The sequence below is a fragment of the Halichoeres trimaculatus genome, unplaced genomic scaffold, assembly GCF_033239565.1.
Source record: "Halichoeres trimaculatus isolate MK-OKI-2021-1 unplaced genomic scaffold, fHalTri1.1 fHalTri1_scaffold_10, whole genome shotgun sequence".
In the NCBI taxonomy this organism is placed as follows: Eukaryota; Metazoa; Chordata; class Actinopteri; order Labriformes; family Labridae; genus Halichoeres; species Halichoeres trimaculatus.
The window spans coordinates 13,508,773-13,534,820 of record NW_027437187.1 but is presented as its reverse complement, the minus strand read 5'-3'; the positions used below and the strand labels follow the sequence as shown (position 1 = coordinate 13,534,820).

Here is a 26,048-nt window from a genome sequence, read left to right as displayed (position 1 = left end):
AGAACAGCAGCATTATTGCAGGTCCTGGTTCTTTGTTTTGAAGACAAGTTCCCTCTGTGTCCGTTTCTCCTCAGTTAACAATGTTCTACCTCTGTGGTGTGGAAGAGTTTACTTCACAGAGATTTTTCTTATTACCCTTTTTGATGACGTTGGCCTTTCCCACTACAGCTCAGGCTCCTTTTCAGTCCATCATCGTCAGTCATCTCTTGACTGAATTCTTAACCTGGTTTAATACATACAGTTTTAAACACCTGATACCTCTAATGAAACTACAGTAAGTACAGCACTGTACTCCTACTGTAAGAAAGTACAGGAGTGGTTGACATGTCTGTTTAATAATCACAATGTCAAAATTAACTGAAAAAAATCAAAGCTGTGTACAAAAATAAAAATCTTTTAGATGCTGTTGTGGTACACATGCGATGACCTCATTGTTTAAGCCACTCTCCAAAGGATCTCATTAATATCTCGTGCTGCTTTTAGAAAAGACCGTTTTGATGAGTTAACAGACAGATTCAGGGATTTCTTCAACACATAAATATATAAAGTGGTTTTAACAGTTTGGAAAGGTGCAGATGGCCTAGCAGTCTAGTTTGCGCCCCATGAGGTTTGTTTGGCCCAGGTTCGAATCCAGACTGTGGCCTGTTTCCTGCTCTATCCCTTGTCCTCTCCTATCCAATTAAAGGCATGAAAACCCCTTAAAAAATCACTTTAAGTTTTTTTTTACACATGTTTAGTTTGAAAATCCAGCATTGTTACTGTAAACCATGTTTAAAATGTGGGAAGACTAAATATCCCTTCTTAAAGAAGTAAGTTGAGGGATCTTATGTGTGTGTCTGCTCTCTTTGACCTGAAATGACTTTTAACAAACTGTTTGTGTCTCTGTACGTGTGTGTGTTTTGTCAGGCTGCAAACAGCTACCTAAGGGACCAGTGGTTTCACTCCCTGCAGTGGAAGGTAAGGTTATTGTTTTTTAAGGTGTTTTCACACCTGGTTTGTTTGGAGACGCTATTAGGGGGTGTTTCCCACTTGGCTTGTATTGTTTGGACGTACATGAACTCAGCAATCGCTCTCTGATGTGGAGCAAAACAAGCCAGCGATGATCACATGCTAACTGATGGTTAGCATAAAAATAGTTTAAGGGTTATTGCTACTGACTAACCAACACATTACACATCAGCAGAAAAGCGAAGCATAGTGTTATCATAGAGCTAAACTTCGGTGTTATTGTACAACATGTCCTATATGACAAATATTCTCTTCCACCCAAATGTTGACAAGGGATTTGACTTCCTCCTTGATTTAAACCAAACCAACCCATGACTCATTAACGTGCCCAGTGCGATCAGTGCACTTGGCGCTACTTTACCTTGGAGACTGTGAATCTGAATCAGAACAAACAATAAAAGCGCCTGGTCTGAAACAGCCATCGACTATTGACGGATCAGTTTTTCTTATATTGAGCCCCACTCTCATCACATGTATGTGAAAACACTATGGAGGTTTCTACACACTGAAGTTCTGAATGATCACTGCATGGCACATCTTTTCAGGGTCCTCTCATGAACTTTACAGGCCAGTATGAGGATCAGACTCTTGAACCTGTCAGTTTGCGAGCCCTGCTGTGCTTCATGAGCTAAATAAAGCTATACAAGGAAGTATGCCTCAGCTAGTCCAGAGTGCTACAGCTCATAGCTGCTTCCTATTGTTACGTTCACACCAAGCACACATTCTCACATGTCCACGAACGCACAAAGATTTTGTGTTCAATCCCTTAATTTGTGCAAACAACACACTTAATTCACAAGTACCTAAAGATGCAAATCTCATTACTGCACAAAGATTTAACTTAATACAATATATTTTTTTGTGTTTTCAATAGAAAAAGATCTACAAGTACCGTAAGGTCCTAAACAACCCGAGCCGCTGGGACGTGGTGCTGAAGGAGATCCGAGCTCTGGTGGACATGGCTCTGACTTCACCGCTGCAAGATGAGTCCATCCACCAGGCTCCACTGCACATTATCTCCACCCTGCTGGCCGAGGTACCAAGACACACACACACACACACACACACACACACACACACACACAAACAAACACGTGCACTGAGCAATAGCTTAAACTGCACATGTGAAAATGTGCTCCTTTCCAAAAAAACCAAAGGAGAATACTGAACCATGTTTATTATTTAAGGCTCCTCTGTAAAACATTTTTTTAGTAATCTTAATTTCAAGTTGATATTGGCTGTCCCTGTGGAAAAAGAAAATGGTCTTATCTTTGTGCTGATAATGTTGTGTACTCGCATGTTGAGTGTGCTAAAAGTCTCTTTGCGCTGCTTTGGAGGCCGAGGTTTTCTAGTCACTACCTCACTTTGACTTGAAAAAGTAAAAAAAAAAACAGAATAGCTCTTTAAATTAAGGGGTTTGCTGCATTAAAAAAACTATGCTCTGGGTTTACATTTTCTGGGTCTTGATTGAGGAATTGGTTGGAAATAGTTACGATGTGTTGATCTTCTACATTACCAATTCTACAGTTTTCAAAGAGATGAAGAGATCAGGTGATTTGGATCAGTTTTTCCACTCTATCATAGCCTCCATCTTTAAAAAAACAATTTCAAAAGGATTCTGTGACTTTTTATTTCTTGTGTTAAATGATATTGAATGAATTTTGTTACTGCATATAAAAAAAAAGAATATTTTCTAATAGTTTCTCTTCCAGCTTTGAGACTTTTCTGAACTCCTGCATCTGCTTTCATTATGTGGTTGAGCTGTGGATGCTTAAATTTCCATCTCTGTGCGCTCTTTTTAAAAACCCTATGGGATTTATTTTGACTTGTATGCAGATGTTTATTTCTGTCTTTTCTTTCCCCTGATGGATAAATTACTCTAACAGATTTTTGCAGCCATTTACACAACTGAGTGCAGTGTATGGACTTTATTTTCACACACTTTACCAGTAACTTGTGTTGGATAAGAACTAGCAGTACAAGGCTATATTTTATATGATTCCTAAATATGTTGGGCATTCTTCATAGATCGCCAAAACAATATTCCAGTAAAAAAAAAAAAAAAAAAGAGCACTGCTGACTAATGCCTCTCCATCACGTCGTCATGTTTGGATATGTCTTTAGTGTGTGTCCTGGCAAAGCTGAGACTTCCTGTAAGTCAACACGTGCCACTCGGACAGTGCTGATGTGACGCTGTGTAGATACAACCACACCTCTTAGCCAAACTTTGGTTTAATCTTAATCTCTGATCTCAACATGGTACTGACTCCAAACTCTACTCTAAGATCTATTCCTCTGTTGTGTTTTACTTTAATCTTTTAAAGAAATTTAACTTCTCGTTTTATTTAAACTTTCCTTCTCTTCCCTGCAGAACTCTAATCTCAGCACTCAGGATCATGAGAACATCATCGTGGTGCGTATGAAGTCTGCTCCAATGAGAAATTAGTGTCTGTTGTCAGGCTGGTGAATGATTAACAACACTGACTTTGGCTTCCTGTTGTTTTGGAGAAGAATATAGATCCTTCTTGTGTGTTTGTGCATGTAGCACTTGTGTTTTTGTGTGTTTTGGATTGTTCCTGTCGATGCCCATATGGCAGCGTGTGGGTCTAGCAGTGGAGTTCAATGCTGTGATGTTTGTGTTGCTCACCTGTGGGCTGTTTTACAACACTCCTGCACCTGAGAGCCAACAGCTACACTGCTGGCTCTCAGCCAGGGTAAATAAAAGATACGATATGGAAATATTCCTCTGACTTTGTGTGTGTGTGTGTGTGTGTGTGTTTGTGTGTGTGTGTTTTCAGGCCATTGCTCCCCTCCTGGAAAACAACCACCCACCTCCTGACCTGTGTGAGTTCTTCTGTAAGGTGAGTAAAATGCTGCTTTTAGAAACAGAACATCACTGAAATTGTCGCTCACAGTTCTCTAGTCCTGTATTATTATTAATGTTGCTCATTTTAAAGTGTTTCCTGTCGGTGTGTTGCAGCACTGTCGGGAGCGTCCTCGATCGATGGTTGTGATTGAAGTGTTCACTCCTGTGGTCCAGAGAATCCTCAAACATAACATGGTGAGAGCTGCTGCACAGCATGTTTTCGGTGTTAATGATGGAGATATCACACACATTTTTATTCTGGGCTTTTCCCACACTTCTCACATGGCTCACATGTTGTCTGTGGATTTTATCTCGTTTCGACACTTCTTACTAACTTTAAATTTCAAAGTCACTGCAACCACTAATGAAGCAAGAAATTATGCAATAGATTTGATACAAAGTCACTTAAATGTATTAGAGGGGTAAAAAAATGATATGGCAATATATCCTGATTCTCTGACCTGTGATAAAATATATATTTAAACTCTTAATGTCAATGGTTTTTTGTTTTTTTTAATAAAAATTCATGTAGAAAGTTGGAAATACATCTTCTGCATCTCCACTGTGGTAGATGGTGCCAAAGAGCTACACCACTGTATGTTCCCCATAAACTGTATAATAAATACAATTTCAAAGTATTTATTCCTTAACTTGATGATGTGGGTTACAAAAGTGTGAACATATTTTTTTTCTGTTATTTCTTGGGTCAGTTGGTTTAAAATCCTTTAAAATCTAACTTTTACAGTGTAGTAGACTGATAAAGTTATAATCATAGTCATTTTTATGTGCAATATTAATTTTCTTAATGAGTTATATTGGTTACACCACGTGACACGTATCCATTTCACCAACTGATTACGTCTTTAACCCATTTTTTTTTTTTTTTTTGCAACAGTTTATATTCATAGTTGTTTAAATGACAAACTTGACACACTTTATGTTATTAAGTTACGTTTATGTATGAAACACTGCATCTGACTTTCTTTATTTTAACCAAAATATCGCAATAAATCACAATATTGTGATATCCTGATATTATTATCGTGATATTATTGTGTTGTGACCCGACTGGTAAAAACTAGGTATGGGTACCTTTCACATTTGAAACGATACGTTAACGATGCCAGGTACCTGGCAATCGTACCTGGTACTCAACGGTAGCAAATTTAGGTACTTTTTGTGTTTACGTGGTAAGAAATATCAATTGTTTTGATAATAAAAGATATATTTTTTTTTATTTAACATATTTGTTCTTCAATATATAACATTGCAATGCTGTGTTCATGTCCAGCATGGAAAAATGCCTACTCTTCCACTCCCTCACAGTCACAAGGATGCATTTAGGTACATAAACATGGTACCTTTTGATTTTACCTGGTACATTTGACAGAATTTGGTCGGTACCTACAAAAGTACTTAATTCAGTACCCATCCCTTGTAAAAACCCTTTCCTGTATGTTTTCCCTGTTCTTAAAAATGTAAAAAGAGAGTTAGATGGGAGAGGGTTTAAGGAAAACCTTAGTTTGATGTCTGTCTTTCCTTTTAGATGTGATTGAGTTCAAGTCTTTAACTTTTGTGTCTCATGCAGGATTTTGGAAAGTGCCCTCGACTGCGTCTCTTCACTCAGGAGTACATCCTGGCTCTCAATGAGCTCAACGCTGGGATGGAGGTGGTTAAGAAGTTTGTTCACAGGTGAGAAGCAGTCATGTGATGGGAAACTAGTCTTTGCATTCTTAACCCTGAGTCTTTTCAGACAAACATGTGTAACCAGAAGTCAGTTGTTATATTTGACTAACTAGTTGAGATTAGCGTCTTTAACAAACACTTCTGTGTTACAGCATGCATGGGCCGACCGGGCAGTGTCCTCATCCACGTGTCCTGCCAAACCTGGTGGCTGTCTGTCTGGCTGCCATTTATTCCTGCTACGAAGAGTTCATCAACAGGTCAGTGACAAATACACACACACAAAAACATACTGGGGCTTGGCGATACATACCAAAAATAAAAGCTCTGTTTTTTCACACCAAACCATTTTCAGTTGTCATGACTCCATTTCCAATTGTAATGACAAAGAAATAACTCGAAACCAGCTGTTATTTCCTTGGCCATTAGCTCACCTTCACCTTTGTTGTCATCAGGTTGGAACGCTGTTTGGAGCCACACACTCCACATTGTCCATTAATGATACTCAATGTCAATCTCATTAGAGCACATATCTAGAGTCAATATTTTGAAGTCCGTGGATAAACTTGGGCTTTTCCACTCAGTAATAGCTTTCTACCAATGATTCTGCTAACTCTACATGACATGTCCCATGTGTTTGTCTGCTGTACTGGTCTTTGTCCTCGTAGAGAGAAACATCTCTTCCTCTCAGCTGCATGCCTCTGTGTACGTTGTTAAAACAAAACTGGTTGTGAAGCTGCTTTTTGCTGTAACTGGTTACTTGTTTGAGGTCTGAAACCACAAACCAGTGATGGATGAGACTGTGGCACCGCGCCTGCTTTTGGGGGGACAAACTCTTCATATTGTTGTGTGTCTTTGTTGGAAGTTAATGATGTGAGCTATGTGAGACCCAGGGTGGTTGATGAGGAAGTTCAAGAGAAATTCAGTCTTTTCATCTTTGTAACTCCTCCAAAACCACAAATTCAGATTAAAAGATAAACCTGATTGATCACTCAGCTGTAACAGACATATACACCCGCACACACACGTGTCATATTAAGAGACGGATAAACTGATCAAACTAGAAATAATGCAATAATGAGACCCAGCCTGCACAACTCTTCCCTTAGAAAGTCTATCTAACTCTACTTTATGGCATATAGAGATTATCTACTCATCTAGAAGACATTCCCTTGTTTACCTCTGCCCATTTTTATTGATTAGACAAACACGTGTCTCGTCATTTCCCACATTTGTCCGGCTAATTTGGAGGAAGCAGAAAAATGAGTTATTTGCAGACGCTACCGGGAAAGCAGATCAGATATCATTATCAGCAGCATCATAATCAGATCTCTTTGTGCTGTCAAAAGCCTCAACTCATTCACAATGTCAGAACCTTGAAATAAGATACAAAACAACACAGTAGCATTCATTAAACTACATAAACAGTCATAAAAACAAAGAAGGGAGATGACTGTAACTGTGACTGTTACCCTGTAGCTTTTTCCGCTGTTTTCTCAGAGCATCTTTACTCTGTTACTGACCTCAGAGAAGTCTTAATGATCAGGTTTCTTCCCCTCCATAGAGACTTTTGTGTCTGCTGATGTATGATGTATTGTATTTTACCTAATTAGCATCACCCCTTCAGCTTCCTTAGCTTCCTTCGCTCCAGAGGATCACTCTGAGCGCATTTTTCCAAAACTACAGCACACAGAGGACCCATCACTGTAGCAGCTGTCTCACCTGACTCTGAGCGCATCACTCCTTGCTGTCTCTCCCCTCTTTCATCATGCATTGTTGTTTTTAGGCCTCTTGCTTGGATTCTTACTGACGTAGTTGCTGTTCTGTGATGATTTGTATTCCCATGTTGAGATTTTATCTGTGTTTTATTAACCCATCACCCCTCTTTCCTCTCTCTGTCCACCTGCAGTCGGGACAACTCCCCCAGCCTGAAGGAGATCAGAAACGGCTGCCAGCAGCAGAATGACCGCAAGCCGCCAATGCCACTCCGTCTGCTGCGCCCAGAGCCCCCCACGCCGCCTCCCACCACCCTCCTCCCCCTCTCTGCCAATCCCAGTCCTCCTCAGCCGCCTCCCCCCGCCTCATCAAACTCCACTCCATCCATCCCCATCTCCTCCCCCACGCCCTCCCTGCCCCTCTCCCCTCCACCTTCTGTCGTCAACTCCAGCGAGATCCTGGTGGAGCTGGAGCGAAACAACAACTCAGCCAACACCAAGCGGAAGGGCGGGCCGTCAGGGGGCGACAGTGAACCCAACCTCATCGACTGTCTGCTGGTCAGCCCGGCTGTCAACACCCTGTCCATCCAGCTGCCTGCGCAGGCGGACCGCGTGCTCGGCTGCTTTGCCCTTATCCTCAAGATGCTGTGAGTTAATACAGAGAGCTTTCATTCCTGCTGAGTGTTTATGGGCCAGTCTGATACTCTAGACACATTTGTTAAACACGAGTCAAATAAGATGATAAGAATCAAATCAAGATACAGACATGAAACAACATCCAAAACATGTCCTAAACCTACCTGTCATACAGCTCTCACACTTCCAAACTGACCTTAACGTGTTGATAGTGAGATTGGCTGCTACCCTGATTGTTTTTTTTTTTTATTTTTCTAAATCAACTTGCAAATACTTTCTTTTGGGGAAATTTGCTTGTTTTTTACACCTAATGGAGGGTCAGCCAATCGTTTCTTCTCTTTCATATGGCCTGTCAACTGGGATAGCCCAGGTGGGTGAATGTAGGAGGCTGTACGGGCTTATTTAATCAATTGATAATAATAATAATAATAATAATAATAATAATAATAATAATAATAATAATAATAATAATAATAATAATAATAATGTGTTATTGTTATTATTATTAATAATATTATTATAATTATTATTATTATTTATTTTATTTTATTTTTATTTTTTTATTATTGTTATACTTTATCTACCGGTATATTGCACTTTTTAATACAAGTAACAAAGTGCTTCACGGTGTAAAGTGAACACAGGTAAAAATGAACAGGAGCCAGTAAAAAAACAATAAAAACAAGTGAGACAAGCAGCCAAGCAATAAAATAAATCAATAAAAGTAAAACATATAAAATTCAGATAAAATAAGATAGAATCCCAAAATAAAAGCTTTTCTGTAAAACTAAATCTTCAGTAGAGAAATAAAACAAGGAACAAAAATTGAAGGACTTGTATTGTATGAATGAAGCTCACTTTGACCCGTACAGGACTCATGATGGCTCTCCATTCCCAATCCTAAACCCACAATTTGGCCTCATTGATCGGATTTTGTGTCCTTCCACAATGGAAGACCTACTAAATCCATTGGGATTGAAGAGTAGTGATCATTTTCTTGCTTATATTTAGATGCAGACTTTAAACCAAGTGACAAAGATATTACCCAGAATGCTCAGTAATGTAAGACTTGTTAAACTAACATGATATGACAAAATGAATGATGTGAAGTGCATGTTGCACTTTTAATTTACCTCATCTCTCCTCCATCCTCTCTTCATGAACAGCTTTGATGCTTTTTGACATAAAAGGAGCAAAACTGCTTCTAGTTTGTTAGTTTTTCAAGTAAAATGTTACATTAGAGCTTTAAGTTTTAAGAAAAGTAAGATTGTTCTGCATTAAGAAGAAAAAAACAAGTTGAAAACTGTATCTGTTCATCTTCTTGCAAAAACTATGCAACAACAGTGAGCTCCGCACATGCACCACACCTTGAAGTCCTGTGTCAGTGGGTTAAATTCTCTTTTCATGCAAGGCTCAGCCGGCATTAACTTACAAGCAGACATAAGATGTAACACTTTTTTTTTGGCACTTCTCTAAAATCTTACACAGTCTAATTTCATTTGATAGAAACGACATGCTCCATCTCGCAGGGTGCAGTAAAAGGGTTAAACAGCTCTTCATGAATGAATGCATGAGCCCCAGCGCTGATTACACGCAGTGTGGAAGTGGAGCAGCAGTTACGTGTGTGTGTGAGTGTGTGAGTGCACGTCTTACGGTCTGTATGCGAGGTAACCACACAGAATGGCCTAAAAAATATCATGTCTGTCTGTTTGAAATATTTGTAACAAAGCTGCTGTTACTTAACTGGCAGTAATGGGATGCTGCTCCAGTTTGTGTCAAATCACAGCCGTGGTTGTGCGTCATCACAGCGCTGCTCATGTTTCAGCGACTCCTCTGTCTTTTTGTTCTGTAGCTTCTCTTATCCAGGCTACACCCTTCTCTTCACATTGTTGTGTTCACTCGCTTCATCTCCGTTTTCTTTCCTTTTTTTTTTCTCCCGTCTCTTCAAGGTCGGACTATGATGACTGGAGACCTGCTCTGGCCAGCTTGCTGCAGCCCATCCCCTTTCCCAAAGAGTGAGTTTTCACACATACACGCCCCAGCTTACACCTAAATGTATCTAAAAGTTAAACTTCAGAGATAAATCGAATCATTATTAATAAACTCACCCAAAAAGACAAAAGCAGACCTCTGGATTTTAAATACGCAGATAAATCTGAAAAATTATTGAATTGAAAAACTTTATTTATCCCAGAGGGGCAATACAGGCGCATAAAATAGTCAACAAAGAAGAGAATAGACAGCACAGATAGACCATATTGCACATTCAATTTCAAGGTCTACTGTTTAAAATGCTAAAATCCCACCCCAGCTTGGGAACAGTTTAGTTTTCAGTGTCTGACAAATGTAAGTAATACAATCAGCAATCACTGCACTGATTGACAGACACACATCCTCATTAGACGAGCAGAACCGGAAAACAACACTGGTAGCAGCATGCATCCATGCAGATCATGAAGCTGAGGCAACCAAACAAATTTGGACTTCTATGCTAGGTTTTTCCTCAAGGGGGACATGTTCACAGACTCCACAGGCTGACTACTGTGATTTAATTTGAAATTTGTAAAATGTTACGCTGGTCTGCCTGACTCACAGGTCTTTAATTTGACATCCAGTGCTGGTTTCTGTCTGCAGATTTTGCTCTTGCTGTGGATGTTTGGGCTGCCTCCATCTTGGCCCTCCACAGTAGAAGTATTGGAGTAAATCTGCTGAGGACAAATGATTTTGGTTGAAACACCTTTTACTCTCCAGTGTCTGTCACACAGAAACTGAAATCAAACTCTCTGTTTGGAAACTTATAGTAGAAGCCTCAGGTGGCAGGTCATTACCCCTAAATGTGCAATACTTCAAATGTAAGTCTACAGAGGCTGTGTGGGGGAGAAATGCAGCTTTATTTATCCAATAAACTTGAAGGTCCCATATTCTGCTCCTTTTCTGCAGTTTAATATGGATCATTGATGTCTTCATGAAATGGTAGTAACATGTTTTGGTCCAAAAGCCAATAAATCAAGTACAGCAGCATTGTTTTCAGGCTCTCATAGCCCCTCTGTTCAGAACGCTCTGATTTAGTGGGCGTGGCCTTCATATGTAAATGAGCCACTGCTGATACCGCTGCGGTCTTCTGCGTCCCTGAGAGCGGCACCACGAGCTCCGAGCGCACAATGTTTGGAAAACAGCGAAGCTCGTTTACCGTAACATTACAGGCTAAAACAAGAGGCTAACTGCAGCTAAAGTTAGCATCCTGAAGCTAACACAGAGACAGGGGGACACTGAGGAAAAGCTCTTACATCTGCTCCACAGCACACAGCATTTAAAATACTCACATTTCCAGGGTCCGAGGTTTGTTGGTGGATGGTTGGTAATGCGCCTGGATTCAGGACCAGTCTATTCGCTACCCCTCTGTTGTACTGTCCAAAGTTGGAAAAGCAGTCAGCCGTGAAGTGACTAGCATACACATGCACAGTTTTACTGAGTGTAGCTGGCACATTTCCCTCATAAATGAACTCTAGCCACTTAGTCTTGTCTTTTACCGAGATGGGAAGCTTGTGCATGGAACTATGTGGCTGTTTACAGCCAAAACAGAGTAGTGATGGCTTTTCAGCTTTGGCATTCTCCTCCCCGCTGCTGAAAAAAATTTCTGCTTCGGTGGACCAATCAGGTCAGGCTTGCTCCTGATTGGTCAGAAAAGGGAATCGCTGACGTCGGCAAATACCCAAAATCTAAACAGCTCGTTTTAGGTCAGGATTTTACATTCACAAGCACTACTAAGTTCAGGTTTTGTCATCAAATATCACATTTTGTGGGCTGGGAGAAAAGCCAAAGTCTCACAAATTTCACTAAAAGACTTAAAGTGATTTTTTGTATAATATGGGACCATTAATGTGTAGACGTTCAAAAAAAAAAAAAGAGACGTCATTTGAAAAAACTGAAGCCAAAAGAAACAGAATCTGGATGAAAGCTCATCAGATGTCTTCCCAACTCAATACTATTTCTGCTATTGTATGTGACTTTTTGATGGCAGTACCTGAAACTGTAAATAACAGCAGTTACGTTGTGTTTCATCTGTGTTTCAGACAGTTTGAATGCTTTCTTTCAAAGTTGAAAAGATTCATCTGGTCCAGTTTCTATAGAGCAGCCACAGCCATGGAGACACTCTGTAACAATGAGCTCAAGCACCCTGTCTCTCCCATCATGTGTCTGGGGACGAGGACATGTTTTTAGGAGGCTTCTGCTGGGGCCTGGCTGCTGACGTGGATGAGGTACCTCATCCAGCCTCCAGGGGCGCATGAGCTGAAGAGGGGCACTTATCCTGTCCCCAGAGAGCCTACTTTAATTGGCTATAAGCAGCCCCAAGCCTTCTTTGTAATTGGCTGTCTGATCTAGAGCTTCATTAGCTCCAACTGGTAGATGACTTGTTGTTTCTCTGACATGAGGACACACCTGTTTCTCACCTGTGCCACTGTTGCCTAGTCAATGCCTTCAGGCGTCATTAAGAAAAGAGACAATACTCCCAGCACCCTGTAGCTCCAGATTTAATGAGTCATGTCAGAGTGCACACACACACACACTCCACATACACACACATGCATGCACAAGCAAATGCACGTGCTCACACACATGCAATTACTGTCATGCTCATTTAGGTTCATTTGAGTGTGAACAAACACATTCTGCCATCTTTAAACTGCTCTGAAGAGAAAGATCCAGACTGTTTTTTTATTCTCTTAGTTTTGCAAAGGGGTATTACTCTTGACGATGGTGTTATGAATGGTTCTATATGTATATATTTATGAATACCCTTGGACCATTGACAGAAACAATGACAGAAGCGCTGCTGCTCTTATCTTTAAACTGCAAATGCTTGGTTACCTTTGCTTGAGACAAAAACACTCTTGACAGAAAAAACTGCTAGCAGAGGGTCCAAGGTAAAGAAGTGAAACAGTAAGAAAACTTAATCTAGCATTAAAAATACAGTTTTAAGACACACAGCTATAGCCAAGTGGTTTCAGTCACGCCTCAAACTTCTGCTTTTACTCTGCAAGGATCAGAAAAACCATATGTTCAAAAAAGTGAAGTTATCCCAGACAATGAACTGACCAGTTCTTTTTTTACCATTTTTTGCACATGAATTTCAAATGTGAAACAGCAAGACCATTATTTGTTGAATGAATTCTACTTGTGAGTTCTGATGTATTTGAGGAAAGAGAAAGTAAACCACACAGGGAGTATGGGGAGTTAATGATTAACTGAACTTATAAACACACCAGTGTCACAAGGTTGTCATCATCTGTGTATAACTGGACATCCGTCTGAAGTATATCAGCTACATTATCATTATCTACAGCTGCTACTAAAACTTCCCTGCACTGACTCCCTGCAGGGATCATTTAAATGTCGTCCTCAGTAACAAACCGTTCTGCTGCTGACGTGTTCTCGTGATCCTGCTCCATGTTGAGCTCTGCACTCCCTCTGAAACTTATCTCAGCACACTGACTGCCCAATAATGTAAAACAACATTGTGCTTCTGTGTCAGCAACTCAACATCACAAAGGGAGAATCACTGGGAACAGAAAATAAAGCATTAAATTAGATTTACTCGACTGAGAGACTTTTGTTTCTTTCATTTTTCACTCCAAGTGTGTCAGGCTTTAAAAAAACTCACACTCGTCTTCTTCTCTCTCCAGGGCTCTTGCACATGCCAAATTTACAAAGTAAGTAAATCTGAAATCAGACACCATAATTAGCAGATTACATCTGGTGTAAAAACAACCTGTTGATTGTATCTTTTTGTTCTTTTGTTCAAACAGGGAACTGAAATATGTTATTCAGAGGTTTGCAGAGGACCCGAGGCAGGAGGTAAGAGTTTGTTTGTTAATGTTCAATATTGTTTCAGCCTATAGCAGCTTCACAGTGGAAATGATTTTGTGTTTTTGTACTGAACCAAGAGAAAGATCATCTGTGTCTGTGTCTGTGACAGGTCCACTCCTGCCTGCTGAGTGTGCGCTCAGGTAAAGATGGCTGGTTCCAACTCTACAGTCCTGGAGGGGTGGCCTGTGACGACGATGGGGAGCTGTTTGCCAGTATGGTAAGTACACAGACATACACGCACACACAGCAACACATTGAGCATGAGTTATTAATGTGATCTGCTGTAACAACTCTTGGCTCTGTCCTCCTCTCCTTCAGGTTCATATCTTGATGGGCTCCTGTTATAAAACCAAGAAGTTCCTGCTCTCTCTGGCTGAGAACAAGCTGGGTCCCTGCATGCTACTGGCTCTGCGAGGGAACCAGACCATGGTGGAGGTTTGTGTGTTTCTCTTCATTCAGCTACCATCATCTTTTATTTATAATCCATTTTTCTGTTGGGTTGATGTCTCTCTTTTTTTGCATACCTCTTTTTAAATGTTTTTTAATGTCTTTTAATGTAATTTTAATGTCCTGGAATTCAAATTCTTTATTTTGGGACCTTAAGCAGATATGAGATTAAAATGTGATTAATTTGATTAATTAATTACAAATCCTGTAATTAATTAGATTATTTTTTTTTAATCGCCTGACAGCACTAATATCTATATAATCTGAAGTTCTGGTTTAAATCATTAAATCAGTGGGTTGACCCATTTGGACCAATGGGTTTATCAACAAAACTGATTTATCTTCTGAACCATAGCCATACTCATAAATTTGTGTTGATTGACTCACCTAATATCCAGCTTATGTGCAATATAATATTGTTATAAAGCATTTAGAAAATACTCTTATGTAATCCTGATCATGAAATAATGGAAAATGGTCCCTATGAAGGTGCATCAATATCCACCAGAGCCTCAACTGATTCCAACATGGCTTGTTTTAATACAGCAGATAGTGGATAAGTTACTACCTTTCAGAGTTTTCCAGTTGTCGCAGAGACAGATTTTAAAATTGTGGGTCAAAATTTAAGAAGCAAAGACAAAAAAAAATGTATTCTGATGCATTTACCACAGTGCAAAAAGGGCATTTCCTCTTCAATCCTCCTTATCCAGTGAAAACACCTGCCACTCTCTGGTATTATATACATGTTCAGTCCTCTAATAAAGCCTAATAGCCCCGATGACGTCACAGTGACATCACCAGGTTATTCTTTAAGTTCCCAAAAGAACAACAGGTTATGTTAAATGTTAATGTGTGTATATGTGTGTGTGTAGATCCTGTGTCTAATGCTGGAGTACAACATCAGTGAGAACAAAGACACCCAGCTGCAGATCATCTCCACGCTGGAGAGCACCCAGGTGGGCCTGCGTATGTACGAGCAGCTCTGCGACCGCCAGAGAGAGCTCAAAGAGCTGGTGAGTTACAGCAGTAACACACACACAGTCACACCCACGCAAACACAGATTACTTTATAAGGTACACAGAGGCCTGCAGTTAATGTAATACTGAGCTGTTTGGCGTCCCAAAGTTCTTGCAGATTTGAACCAAGAACATCCTGTCCGGCTCGGCCCACACCTCTGTCGGGTTCAGCTCAGGGGAGTGAAACCAAGTCACCAGTTTCTCATTATGGATGAATTCTTGTGTCCTCAGTGACGCATGTGATCTATTAGTCAATCTACGGTTCAAGGATTTTCTGACTTGTTCCTGAGTAAAATGTTTAAACCTAAGATGTATGTTTCTGCTCCTGCCAAAGGGAGGGCCCTCTGAGCAGTTTGGGGAATTTCACACGAGAGTTGCCCCACAAGCTTAGACCATTATAATCCATGTCAACATACATGACATCATGTAAACTGTTCCTTTAAAGCTTCAAACATCCAGAGCTGAAAAATGAAGCTGACGTGGAAGAACCAAAAAGATGAAGTTTCTTTAGGTGTCCACATGAAGCTGGAACTGTGTTGAAAAGAGCTCTGAGATGTGATAACTGTGTTAGGGCCTTGTGTTTCATTTAATTCAAATTTAGTTATGATACAGATTTGAGTGATCCAGAATTGAGCAGAAGTAGTGGTGTGGTTTATTTAACAAGGCCCGTGAAAGTGTCATCTCCCCCTCCATGCTGGTTTCTTCTCTTACAGGAAGTAAGCAAGAACCAACATTTCCATTCTGGGCTTCCTCATGCCTCTTTAGTGATTATAAGATGAAATCTGAGACAACATCCATATTTGTTACAGTCCATGCCTCTAGTGTACCGTTCAGGATAAGATATAATCCACAAGTTACAGAAAATAACTCTTCCAATATTTTCCACGGTGTGATTTTTTCTGACCTGAATGACCTCAGCCAGCCCTTACCCTCTTTCACACCCCACTGGATGGTTCATCTCTGTGGTTCACTCTATAAACTCGAACACTGCAGTGTGAAAACTTAGCAGAGCTCAGCCGGTGCTGAAAAGGTTGAAGCAGTTAAGATGAGAGCAGGAACAAAGTCTGTCCCTCTCAGCTCAGTCTGCATGCTTCACACGCTGAGTCACATCCACTTGACTGTCTGCATTTCTGAGCCGTTCATGTATATGAGCTGAGTGTTCAGGAAAGAGATCGCTGATTGACTAATCGCACACTCCACACATGAAGAGGTTTAAATCTTACGCAGCTGTGTTTACTTATGCAGTCATTTTATTCTAATGCGTCATGTAAAGAACTTACTTGCTTGTTCTCTTGGATTTCTTTTCTATGTATTTATAATTGTATGTACGATAATTAAAGGGATATAACCTGCCCTGTACAATGTGGGACAGATATTTTATTCTTAAAAGTGTTTTTTTTAGTCATAAATTATAAGTATTTTCGCATTTGGAGAAATAACATTACTTCATTACTGAGTCTTTCTGTGACCTGTGATATGTACCATCAACCTAAATGATAAGTGAGACTGATCTGTTTCTATTTTTTCTGCACAATTTATTTTGCTCTGTTCTTTATATCAATCAAATAGCACATCTCAACTGTGAAAAATAAGGCTGAAAGAAATAGAAGGCTTTCATGGATTAATTTTGCAATAATTATAATGGTACAATTCACCAACCCTATAAGAAGACAGAGTGAAAACATTCTTAAAACACCCTGGTATAATATTTTTCATATCACTTTAAGGGCTTTTTTTGTCAGGATACAAACATGTCCTACTTCCTTAGTATGACCTGAATGCAGTGGCTGCTCACACACCCCATCTACAGTCTGAAAATGTCCCTACAAGCTACTGAGCTCAGACGCCATCTTTCTTTTCTCTCTGTGTTCTCCTCAGCAAAGGAAAGGAGGCCCCACCCGGCTCACTCTGCCCTCAAAGTCCACGGTGAGACTACACTGCCTCCACAGACACAAAACAACCTCTAACTTTTCTTGTACTCACTTATAAGAAGGTCAGTTTTAACATAGCTGTGCATCAGTAATGAATGTTTTACTTTATTATGTCTCAGGATGCCGATCTGGCCCGCTTGTTGAGTTCGGGTTCTTTTGGGAACTTGGAGAACCTGAGCCTGGCCTTCACCAACGTCACCAGTGCCTGTGCAGAGCAGCTCATCAAGCTGCCTTCACTCAAACAGCTCAACCTCTGGTCCACACAGGTACACGCACTCACACACACACAAACACAAGTGATGAATACTGATCCAGGTGGTGCTAACGTTTCATGTTCTGCTCTCTGTTTCTCTTCTTCTCCCCTCAGTTTGGAGATGCAGGGTTGAGGTTGTTATCAGAGCATCTGGCCTGTCTGCAGGTTTTGAACCTTTGTGAGACCCCTGTCACTGATGCTGGTCTGCTGGCTCTCAGCTGTAAGAAATCACACACTTACAACCAGACACACACACACACACACACACACACACACACACACACACACACACACACACACACACACACACACACACACACACACACACAATGTATCATACTCCTGTATTCTACAGAAAGCTTTGTCAGAAGCTAAAAGTGATAAGAGTTCTTCATTGGTCCTCATGGTTACAAACAATAATCAGCTCAAAGGTAATGTATGGAGGGTGTGTGTGTGATGGTGTGTAATGGTAATGGCTGTAATTCTGCTTCTTTTTAGCCATGAAGAGTCTTTGCAGTCTGAATATGAACAGCACCAAGCTCACAGCGGACACATATGAAGACCTTAAGGTAAAACTGCAGAACTACTCATGTTTACATCTGCAAAGTATTAGTTTGAAATAAAATGAAAAACAACTTCTTATTGTCCAATTGTTTAATCTTCTTAATCTAAACATGATGTACTTGATGTACACAATACAAATGGATGTTTTTGAAATCTGCCTCAAATTTTATGTTATAGCAGAAATGTACAGATCTTGACAGTAGCGTAACATCTACTCCTCTTTAAGACTGAATGATTGACCCATTTGTATAGAGGGTATGCACATGATGTCACAACAAATGGAAGTCACTGCAGTTACGCCCACTGAGTGGCAGAAAGAGGGAGACGAGTGGCAGCGTTGGCTTCAATACCGCCTGAACTTTAAAGTGATCCTCAGGGATGGAACAAGTTGGGTCCTATCACAAGGTTTAGGGCAGAAATTACCCCTACAGCAGTGTTTTAGTGCAGCAGAAGCCCAGAGCGCTCTCACCAAACATCCCCCCCCTGCTCCTCTGCCGGTTTCCTCTGCACTCAGACGGGATCATATTTTACTTGACCAAAAACACAAAGAAACGGACTCCCACTGAAAGAGTCTGATATCTGTCTGCATTCACGCTTTATTTAGAGAATTTTCAGCGCGCTGCTTTCACACAAAAGCACCGCTAAATAAGGCTCTAGTTCTCATCGTGTCTCTTTGTCCTGGCAGACTACCTGCGTTTGTTTATATCTGGCACGCGGCGTGCGGACTGATACACTAAGCGGCGAGCGCCTCGTAGCCAGCTGTGGCTCTGCAGCGGAGGTAGCGCCGTTTTACGACATGATGAGAACTAGAACCTTATTTAGCGGTGTTTTTGTGTGAAAGTAACGCGCTGAAAATTCTCTAAATAAAGCGTGAATACAAATCGATATCAGACTTTTTCAGTGGGAGTCCGTTTATTTGTGTTTTTGGTCAAGTAAAAAATGGCCCCATCTGAGTGCAGAGGAAACCAGCAGAGGAGCAGGGAGGGGGTGTTTGGTGCGAGCGCCCTGGGCTTCTGCTGCACAAAATCACTGCTGTAGGGGTAATTTCTGCCCTAAACCTTGTGATAGGACCAAACTTGTTCCATCCCGGAGTATCACTTTAAAACGAAATTTAAAAAATGGAGAAGAGCTGTTGCGCAATTGATTGAAAAAACGTGTTTGAAAAGCAATCAGAGCGATGTTTTCACAGGCTACTGAAAGACAAGACTGTAGCTGTGTTGTGTAAAGTCATTCATTTTAACTTCACTTAAATACCATCCCAGAGACTATATGTCTATTAATCATACAGTCTATGTTAAATACCAAAAGTACAAACAGATAATACATGTATTCACTTGGGTAAAAACACTTTATACTGTAAATTGAATCATAAAGAGGCTTTCGTAGCTTTCAGGCTTTGCATTGTGTGTCTTCCTGACGTTGAAATCAGGTTCAAACAAATGTCAGGATAGGATTTCTGGCCACATGTCGATGTTTGTGGATCTCTGGTTCTTTGGTAGCTTTAACAAATCAATGTCGAGTCCAACTCTCCCTAATTTTCATGTCATATTCAACATTTTAACCGGTCTCACCCTGATTACTGCTGCTCTCCACAATGCTAAGTGAGGTTTGTTTTGCCACTCAGTCTGACTGAAGTGGGCGTGTCCCAGACAGGAAGTGATGTAAACGCATACAGTTGGGTGTTTTAATGTGCTAATGAGGTGTCCACTTTCATGTCTATTTCTTTGCAGGCCAAACTGCCCAACCTGAAAGATGTTGATGTTCGGTACACTGAGGCCTGGTGATCCACCACCCCTTCTCACCCCTCAAACATATCTGGACGTACCAGTTATCACGCTCACACTGCTCAGATACAAGAAAACACCACTAACATTAGAAAGTCCTGTCAGAGGATCACCTGATGTGTCAGGAAGATTTTGGACTCTGAGTCTCCATCGGCCTCAGAGGTAATCACCAATCCTGCAATGACATCCTCAACGGAAGAAATCAGCGACAGAATCATCTTTTTTCTAAAAGAGCGATCTATTGAGATCTCTCCATCCCTCCTACTACTTCTGTCAATGATGACCAGGACCTAATTTCTACCAACGTGATCAGAAGACCTGCTATATTGTGACATAAGGGACCTATTAATTTCTTTTTCTCTGATCCTTCACCCTGTCTTTTACAAATGGCCTCGCAGTTTTCATACTCAGCCTAAATTTAATCCCTCCACCTATACTGCCCCTCTTTTCTCTCCCCTTCCCCCATGACATTAAGGCCAGAAACAGCAGCTCACATTCCAGTTTGTCTCTGATCTGATCCACAATGTAGCTCCTGGAAAAACGGACACGTCTAACTGTTAATCACTTCACTTTTAGGATCCTATTTTTTAGCTTTCAGTCTCAGATATCAAATCTTACATGGGGAAAATGAGGTCCTACCTCACAGAAGAAGAGTTGTGCCTAGTCCTCATTCATGACGTAAAATAAGAAGAAAAAAAAAAACGTTTTTATCAACTTGAATGAACATATTTTTCCAGGCATCTGTGCTTTCATATATTGTATGTTTCTGTATAAAACATAAATGAAGATAAATCCCCAGTGATCCTTGTTTCACCATTTCAAGAGCTCTGCAGGAAAGCTTAAACAGCAACATTTGTTCTTTCATTTGTTTTCAGTGTACATGATCTCTTAATACTATTTAATAGGACAGTTGTGTAGCATTAGCTGGGTGGTCTGGGACCGCCTGATATTTATAAGTTGTGTCTTTTAAACCTCCTTTTACTCTGTCTCCTCTGGATTAATCCTGACGGTAATGAAGTACACAGGTCTTTCTTTTTATAACAACACAAGAAGCCACCGAGTCGGCTGCGCGTACGTACGTGGATCTCTGTGCATCGTGCCACGGTGGCAACGTTGACCTGCAAAGTGAAATGCACCTAACATGGACCTGAAAACAAGACCCATCACCAGCTGAGAGTTGTATATTTTCATACCTTCTGCTTTTTTGGCTCAGTTTGAGGCTGTTTTTGGAGAGAAGAAGGGACACTTGCCAAACATAATCATTTTAGTTTTGTGCAATTGTTTAAATGAGGCCAACCTGAGCACGGTTTTGGTACTGATTGGTGGAACTACTTAGGACCCGCCTGTGGAGAAAGACACTGACTCTGTAAGGATCGCGTCTTTGACTTGTTCAAGTCAGAGTGAAGAGTTACAGTGCCTCTTGTGGAGCTGTGGATGAGTTATCTTTTTATCTGTCGCACCACCTGTTTATGAATCGTTCTGCTGTATTTATATTAACGCCATAACACATGGGTGACATTTCTAGGCTGTATGGATGAATAATCCTCATCAGTTTATTGTACATATTTTGTCACAATGGGCTACGAAGGGACAAAAGATTAGAAAAAAAGGCACCTCAAGGCCATATTTCCCCGTCTACATTCCCTCAAAATGTTGCCTGTTTGTTGTGGCAACATTTTATCTGATGTGGTAACTGCCCCGACACACTGCAAGACTGTCAGATCTTTTGATCCTCCCTGTTTAGATGTGGTTCAGGTTTGTATGTCTTGTGCCAGTGGCCCTTTAGAAAACACAAGACAGGTCCACCCTTTTCTCCAGTCACCCTCGCTCTGACTGTGTCCATCCATTTTTATTTATTCGTGTCCAGAAAGCTCCGGATGTTTGTTGAATCGAGGCAGAAGCTGCAGCAGAAGACAGGATGCCGTCCACTGAGACACTTTGTTTCCTATTTATTGGGTGCCATGACAGTTTTCTGTCCGGGCTTTGGACTCGGTTCTTATCTGGCCATCTTTAGGTCTGGCTTTAGGACCTTGTGCTCTCTTTCATATCCTGTATGATGTATATACATGTGTATATAGTTGTCTCCTTCCCCCTCTCTTTGAACCATTTTTCAACCCTTGCCCTTTTTCTGTGTCTTCTCTCAGCCTCTCTTTAACGGCAGGCTGGTGTTGCCTTCATCTTACAGTAATGTGTGTGTGGTTGTTTTTTTCACACAAAGTGCACTGTAATCTAAAAAAAAACTTTTTCATAACATCATCTTTGTTTCTTTAATTTAATCACTTTAATCAAAAAAGTGTCTCCTGTGTTTTTGTTGTTTATTTTATTTCATTTTTTTTGTTTTGCATGTACATGTTGCTGCATCATATTTTATTTTGTAATTTTGTTTTGTAAAAGGTTTGATATTTTGGTGAGGGGTCTGATCACTATCTCATTGAAGTTAAGGACTGAAATGGAGAGATCCCATCTAACTTTAGTCCAATTGGTTGTTGCCAGGATCTTCCCTTGAGCCTTGAGAGATCCTATTGGTGGCAGCTGTTAGGGTTCGGTTGATATCCTTTTTTCTAAAAAGCCAGTAGCAGAGCTGGTTCCTCAGACTTAAGCTGCCTCCAGGTGATTAAAGCATTTGAGATCGACCACATTCATTAAGAAAAGAAAAGAAAAACTAGAAACTAGTTCCAATGCTGCCGAATAATCACATCAGAGGTGGATCATGATGACTGACCTTTTTCATTTTTAAGAAGTTTTATAAATTGAAAGTTTTGAAGCACAGTGTACACTTTTTTTTTGTCATCCCTAATATTAATCAGTAAGTGTTTAACATTCAGGGATCTAGACGTACCCTATTCTTTTGAATAGCTGGATGAAATTATTGATGCCATTGTTATCTACAATAAACTAAACTGAAGCTGGATTAGCTTAGCCTAGTTTAGCTCAGTGTGGTGTAAGATTGGGAACACGTGGACATGGCTTTCTTGATTCAGTAAGATCTTTAATTACACATCACATATTACCATATTACATCTTATATGTTGAGCAAATCTGTATTTATTAAAACCCCCACAGGTGACAAGACTCAAGGAAGTAACTGCACCCTGCCAAGGAAAAATACATTAACCCAATAAATCCATATTTTGTTCATCTTTACTCTTGAGTTTAGAACCACTGGTTGCTTAAAATACAAGATGAAATCTACATATGATGTAGAAATGCTAACTTGTTCCTCTGTTTTCAATCTTTATGCTAAGCTAGGCTAACTAACTGTTGGCTTTTGTCTCACACATGGTGTACATGGCAATGATATCAATCTTTTCTGAAAAATTAGTCTGTCAAAAAAGTGGTCAGTCTCAGTGAAACCTGTCCCTGAACTCACCTCACAGTTTTTATGCCATGCTGAGCTGCCACCGGGCCAATCTGGGGCCAGCATGTAGAGGTTACAATGGAAGGTTTTTGTATTGCTGCAGAAAATGTAACATAGAAGCACCTCCCCTGTTCTGCCATGTCTCCTGTATCCTGTGGAGCTCACTGTGCTTTGCTTTCCATCCTAAATCCTCTCACCAGTCTTTCATCTCTGACTCTTTTTTTTTGATCCCACACAAACTGTAAAGAGTTCCTGCCATGTCTAAGTCGTGTACAGCTGTGCTCGAGTCTTAACAGTTGTTATGAAAGGAACAGGGTCAGATGCAGCACAGCCTGACACTGAAAAAAACCCAACTCCATTTCCCATAATTCCTCGTAGTAAAATCTGTTTTGGCAGCTGCAAAAAGGGGCACCCATTATGTTTTTCTCTCTTTTTCAGTCTTTCTCCACATTGAACTGCTTCTCCTGCTGGGTTATTATTATTATTATTATTATTATTATTATTATTATTATTATTATTATTATTGCTGCTGCTGCTGCTCTGTGGCTGTTGTAATAAAAATACAAAAGATCTTCAACAGGAAAATAACAACTATGATGTGAAATAATTTCAATCAAAAATAAATTGTCTGTGAATATGTTTCACTGATGTGTGGCATGTGTGCTTTTTGGTTCTTATAACAAAAAAAGAGAAAGAAATACACTAAGCTGCTGGGTAAAAGAAAAAGATAAACCAGGATTCATCAGTGTGAAATAGCATAAGGTAGTGGCAGACAAGCAATTCCTATATTTCACAATGTAAAACTAAGTGGCTACTCTTAAAATAACTAAATATGTGAATGAATAATGAATGAATGATTCTTTGAGGGGAAAGGCATTGAAAATTTCATTGCCAAATGTTCAAATTTGATCACTGGCCTAGAAAGGCATCCTTGTAGTTCTACCATGCAAACATGCATCAGTAGAGCTCCTTCTGAATTACCAGCCAGATTCAGATCACACCTTCAAAGTTGATACAGATTAACAGCAGTCAGTTAAAAACAGTTATCAACTGTTTTTAACTAATAAGTTATACTCCAGATATTTAAGTCACTGAATAACTTTTAATCCTGCCTTATATGAAATAAAGAAGACAAAGGGACAAATGCTAAATATGTTGAATATTGTTGAAATCAGCCCAAATTTGATTCTCTTTAGCTATTTTAATTTACTTTTGTTTTATAAATAAAGTCATTATCATAATGGCGATGTCTTGTAGTTCGGTTTACGTTCATCATGTAGAACGAACAGAGAAAAATGTGTTGTCAGAAGTGGGATTCGAACCCACGCCTCCAGAGGAGACTGCGACCTGAACGCAGCGCCTTAGACCGCTCGGCCATCCTGACTGTAAAACTGCGCGGAGAGGTATGCACACTATAAAAAGTGACTTGGTCGCTGTCCAATGTTTTTTTAAAAAATCTTGCTTTTTTTTCAGCAAACTTGAAGTTGTGTGTTTTTTACAGTGTAGTAACACGGGAACGTCGACAAACGTGACTGTTCTTACGTGACTCAGAATCAGAATCAGCTTTATTCGCCAAGTATTTTACAGAAAACAAGGAATTTGACTCCGGTTTAAGCTGCACTCTCTCGGTAAAAATATTGTAGATAGAAAAACACTGAGAAACACTACATATTTTTTTTTTTAAAGTAGAAAAAATAGAACTTAAGTAGTAGGGGAAATAATAATAATTAAAATATTAACTAAAGAACTATGTAAAGAATATAATAAAATATATACACATTTGAAGTTAGAAAGTTTAAAAGTTAAAAAGTAGTGCACTGAGTAGATGTCTGGATGGAAGGCAGGCTGGCTCCAATCATCTTTTATTTTATTTTATTTTATTTTATTTTATTTTATTTATTTATTTATTTATTTTGGAGCCCTTACTGTCCCAACGACTCGTTGTCGTTTTGGTAGTCATGGTTCAAAATTTTCGACTGATAATCTGCTTAATAACTACATTTTCAGTCTATGTAATGTTTTTATATTGATTAGGAGTCATTGCTGTGACAGTCTTTGCCGCTGGCTGGGTTCGAAACCTGGCTTCGGGGTGCGGGTGTGAGTGTCTGTTGAAAGGACGCTCTAAATCATGGGCACGTGCTCCCTCTGCTGGTGTGTTTACTGCGGTTGTACATAAACCCACGCACCACTGTAAGTACTGGTGAAGTTATGCTAACTAGCTTCTAACCAGCGAAACTTTCTTCAATTAACTTATATTGACCAGACCTTATGTGTATGATTAAAGTCTGTTACCTATGGAAATATCATGTAGATGTAAAAAAAAAAAAAAAAAAAAAGATAAAGGAGTTCTCTGATTAACTCAATACTGTTTGCTACGTTTTAAACCATTAAGTAGGCCTAAATCAACCTACAATCACCCAACAGTGATTTAATGATACAGACAGGTTTATTGACTGCTTTCATACATTTGAACAGATACTATTAAGTTCAACCCTTTGTGGTAAAGATCATGGGTACTTCAAGTTTAAAGGTCAACACATGTGATCCCACTTGTTATTGGGAAAGCTAACATTTCACTTCACTCCCACATCATTTCCTCATTTTCTCCTAGTGACAATGAATTATTTGCACATCATATAATAGTAAAGCGTGGTAACAGAAGACCGTCACTGTCACAGAGTCAATAGCTTCCCAAACCTGTACTAGGTAATTAGAGTTGCATCCTGTGGAGCTGGCTGGTTAATGAACAGACTGGTCAATTTTTAGACCTCCATTAGTGAAGCAGAGAATACGTCTGATTTTTTACTCTACAGTGCAAATCAGTAAGTGTTAAAGAGTTACTGCTCAAAAAGGCAAAATCACTCCTATTTATGTTTTCTGTAAAAAAAATAAAATAAATCAAAGTAGAAAACAGCATA

At 39.9% G+C, this 26,048-nt stretch overlaps 1 protein-coding gene and 1 non-coding gene across 3 annotated transcripts in view; one reads left to right on the top strand and one right to left on the bottom strand.

Annotated features, from left to right (window-relative positions):
• Positions 1–23,725, top strand: part of cmip (c-Maf inducing protein) — a 53,307-nt gene extending 29,582 nt beyond the window's left edge. For both annotated transcript variants that reach the window (XM_074677544.1, XM_074677543.1), the window contains 19 exons: positions 907–957; positions 1,883–2,044; positions 3,380–3,421; positions 3,807–3,869; positions 3,989–4,069; positions 5,463–5,566; positions 5,713–5,817; positions 7,467–7,919; positions 9,858–9,923; positions 13,593–13,619; positions 13,716–13,764; positions 13,886–13,993; positions 14,095–14,211; positions 15,096–15,236; positions 17,119–17,166; positions 17,291–17,437; positions 17,539–17,644; positions 17,923–17,993; positions 19,719–23,725. In XM_074677544.1, the coding sequence (XP_074533645.1) occupies positions 907–957; positions 1,883–2,044; positions 3,380–3,421; positions 3,807–3,869; positions 3,989–4,069; positions 5,463–5,566; positions 5,713–5,817; positions 7,467–7,919; positions 9,858–9,923; positions 13,593–13,619; positions 13,716–13,764; positions 13,886–13,993; positions 14,095–14,211; positions 15,096–15,236; positions 17,119–17,166; positions 17,291–17,437; positions 17,539–17,644; positions 17,923–17,993; positions 19,719–19,772 (1,995 nt within the window). In that variant the 3' untranslated portion in view covers positions 19,773–23,725. The remainder of the gene's footprint in view (positions 1–906; positions 958–1,882; positions 2,045–3,379; positions 3,422–3,806; positions 3,870–3,988; positions 4,070–5,462; positions 5,567–5,712; positions 5,818–7,466; positions 7,920–9,857; positions 9,924–13,592; positions 13,620–13,715; positions 13,765–13,885; positions 13,994–14,094; positions 14,212–15,095; positions 15,237–17,118; positions 17,167–17,290; positions 17,438–17,538; positions 17,645–17,922; positions 17,994–19,718) is intronic.
• A 706-nt stretch (positions 23,726–24,431) lies between these two features.
• On the bottom strand, positions 24,432–24,514 carry trnal-cag (transfer RNA leucine (anticodon CAG)). The gene has a single exon. It is a non-coding gene; the product is annotated as a tRNA-Leu (tRNA).
• Between the last annotated feature and the right edge of the window lie 1,534 nt (positions 24,515–26,048).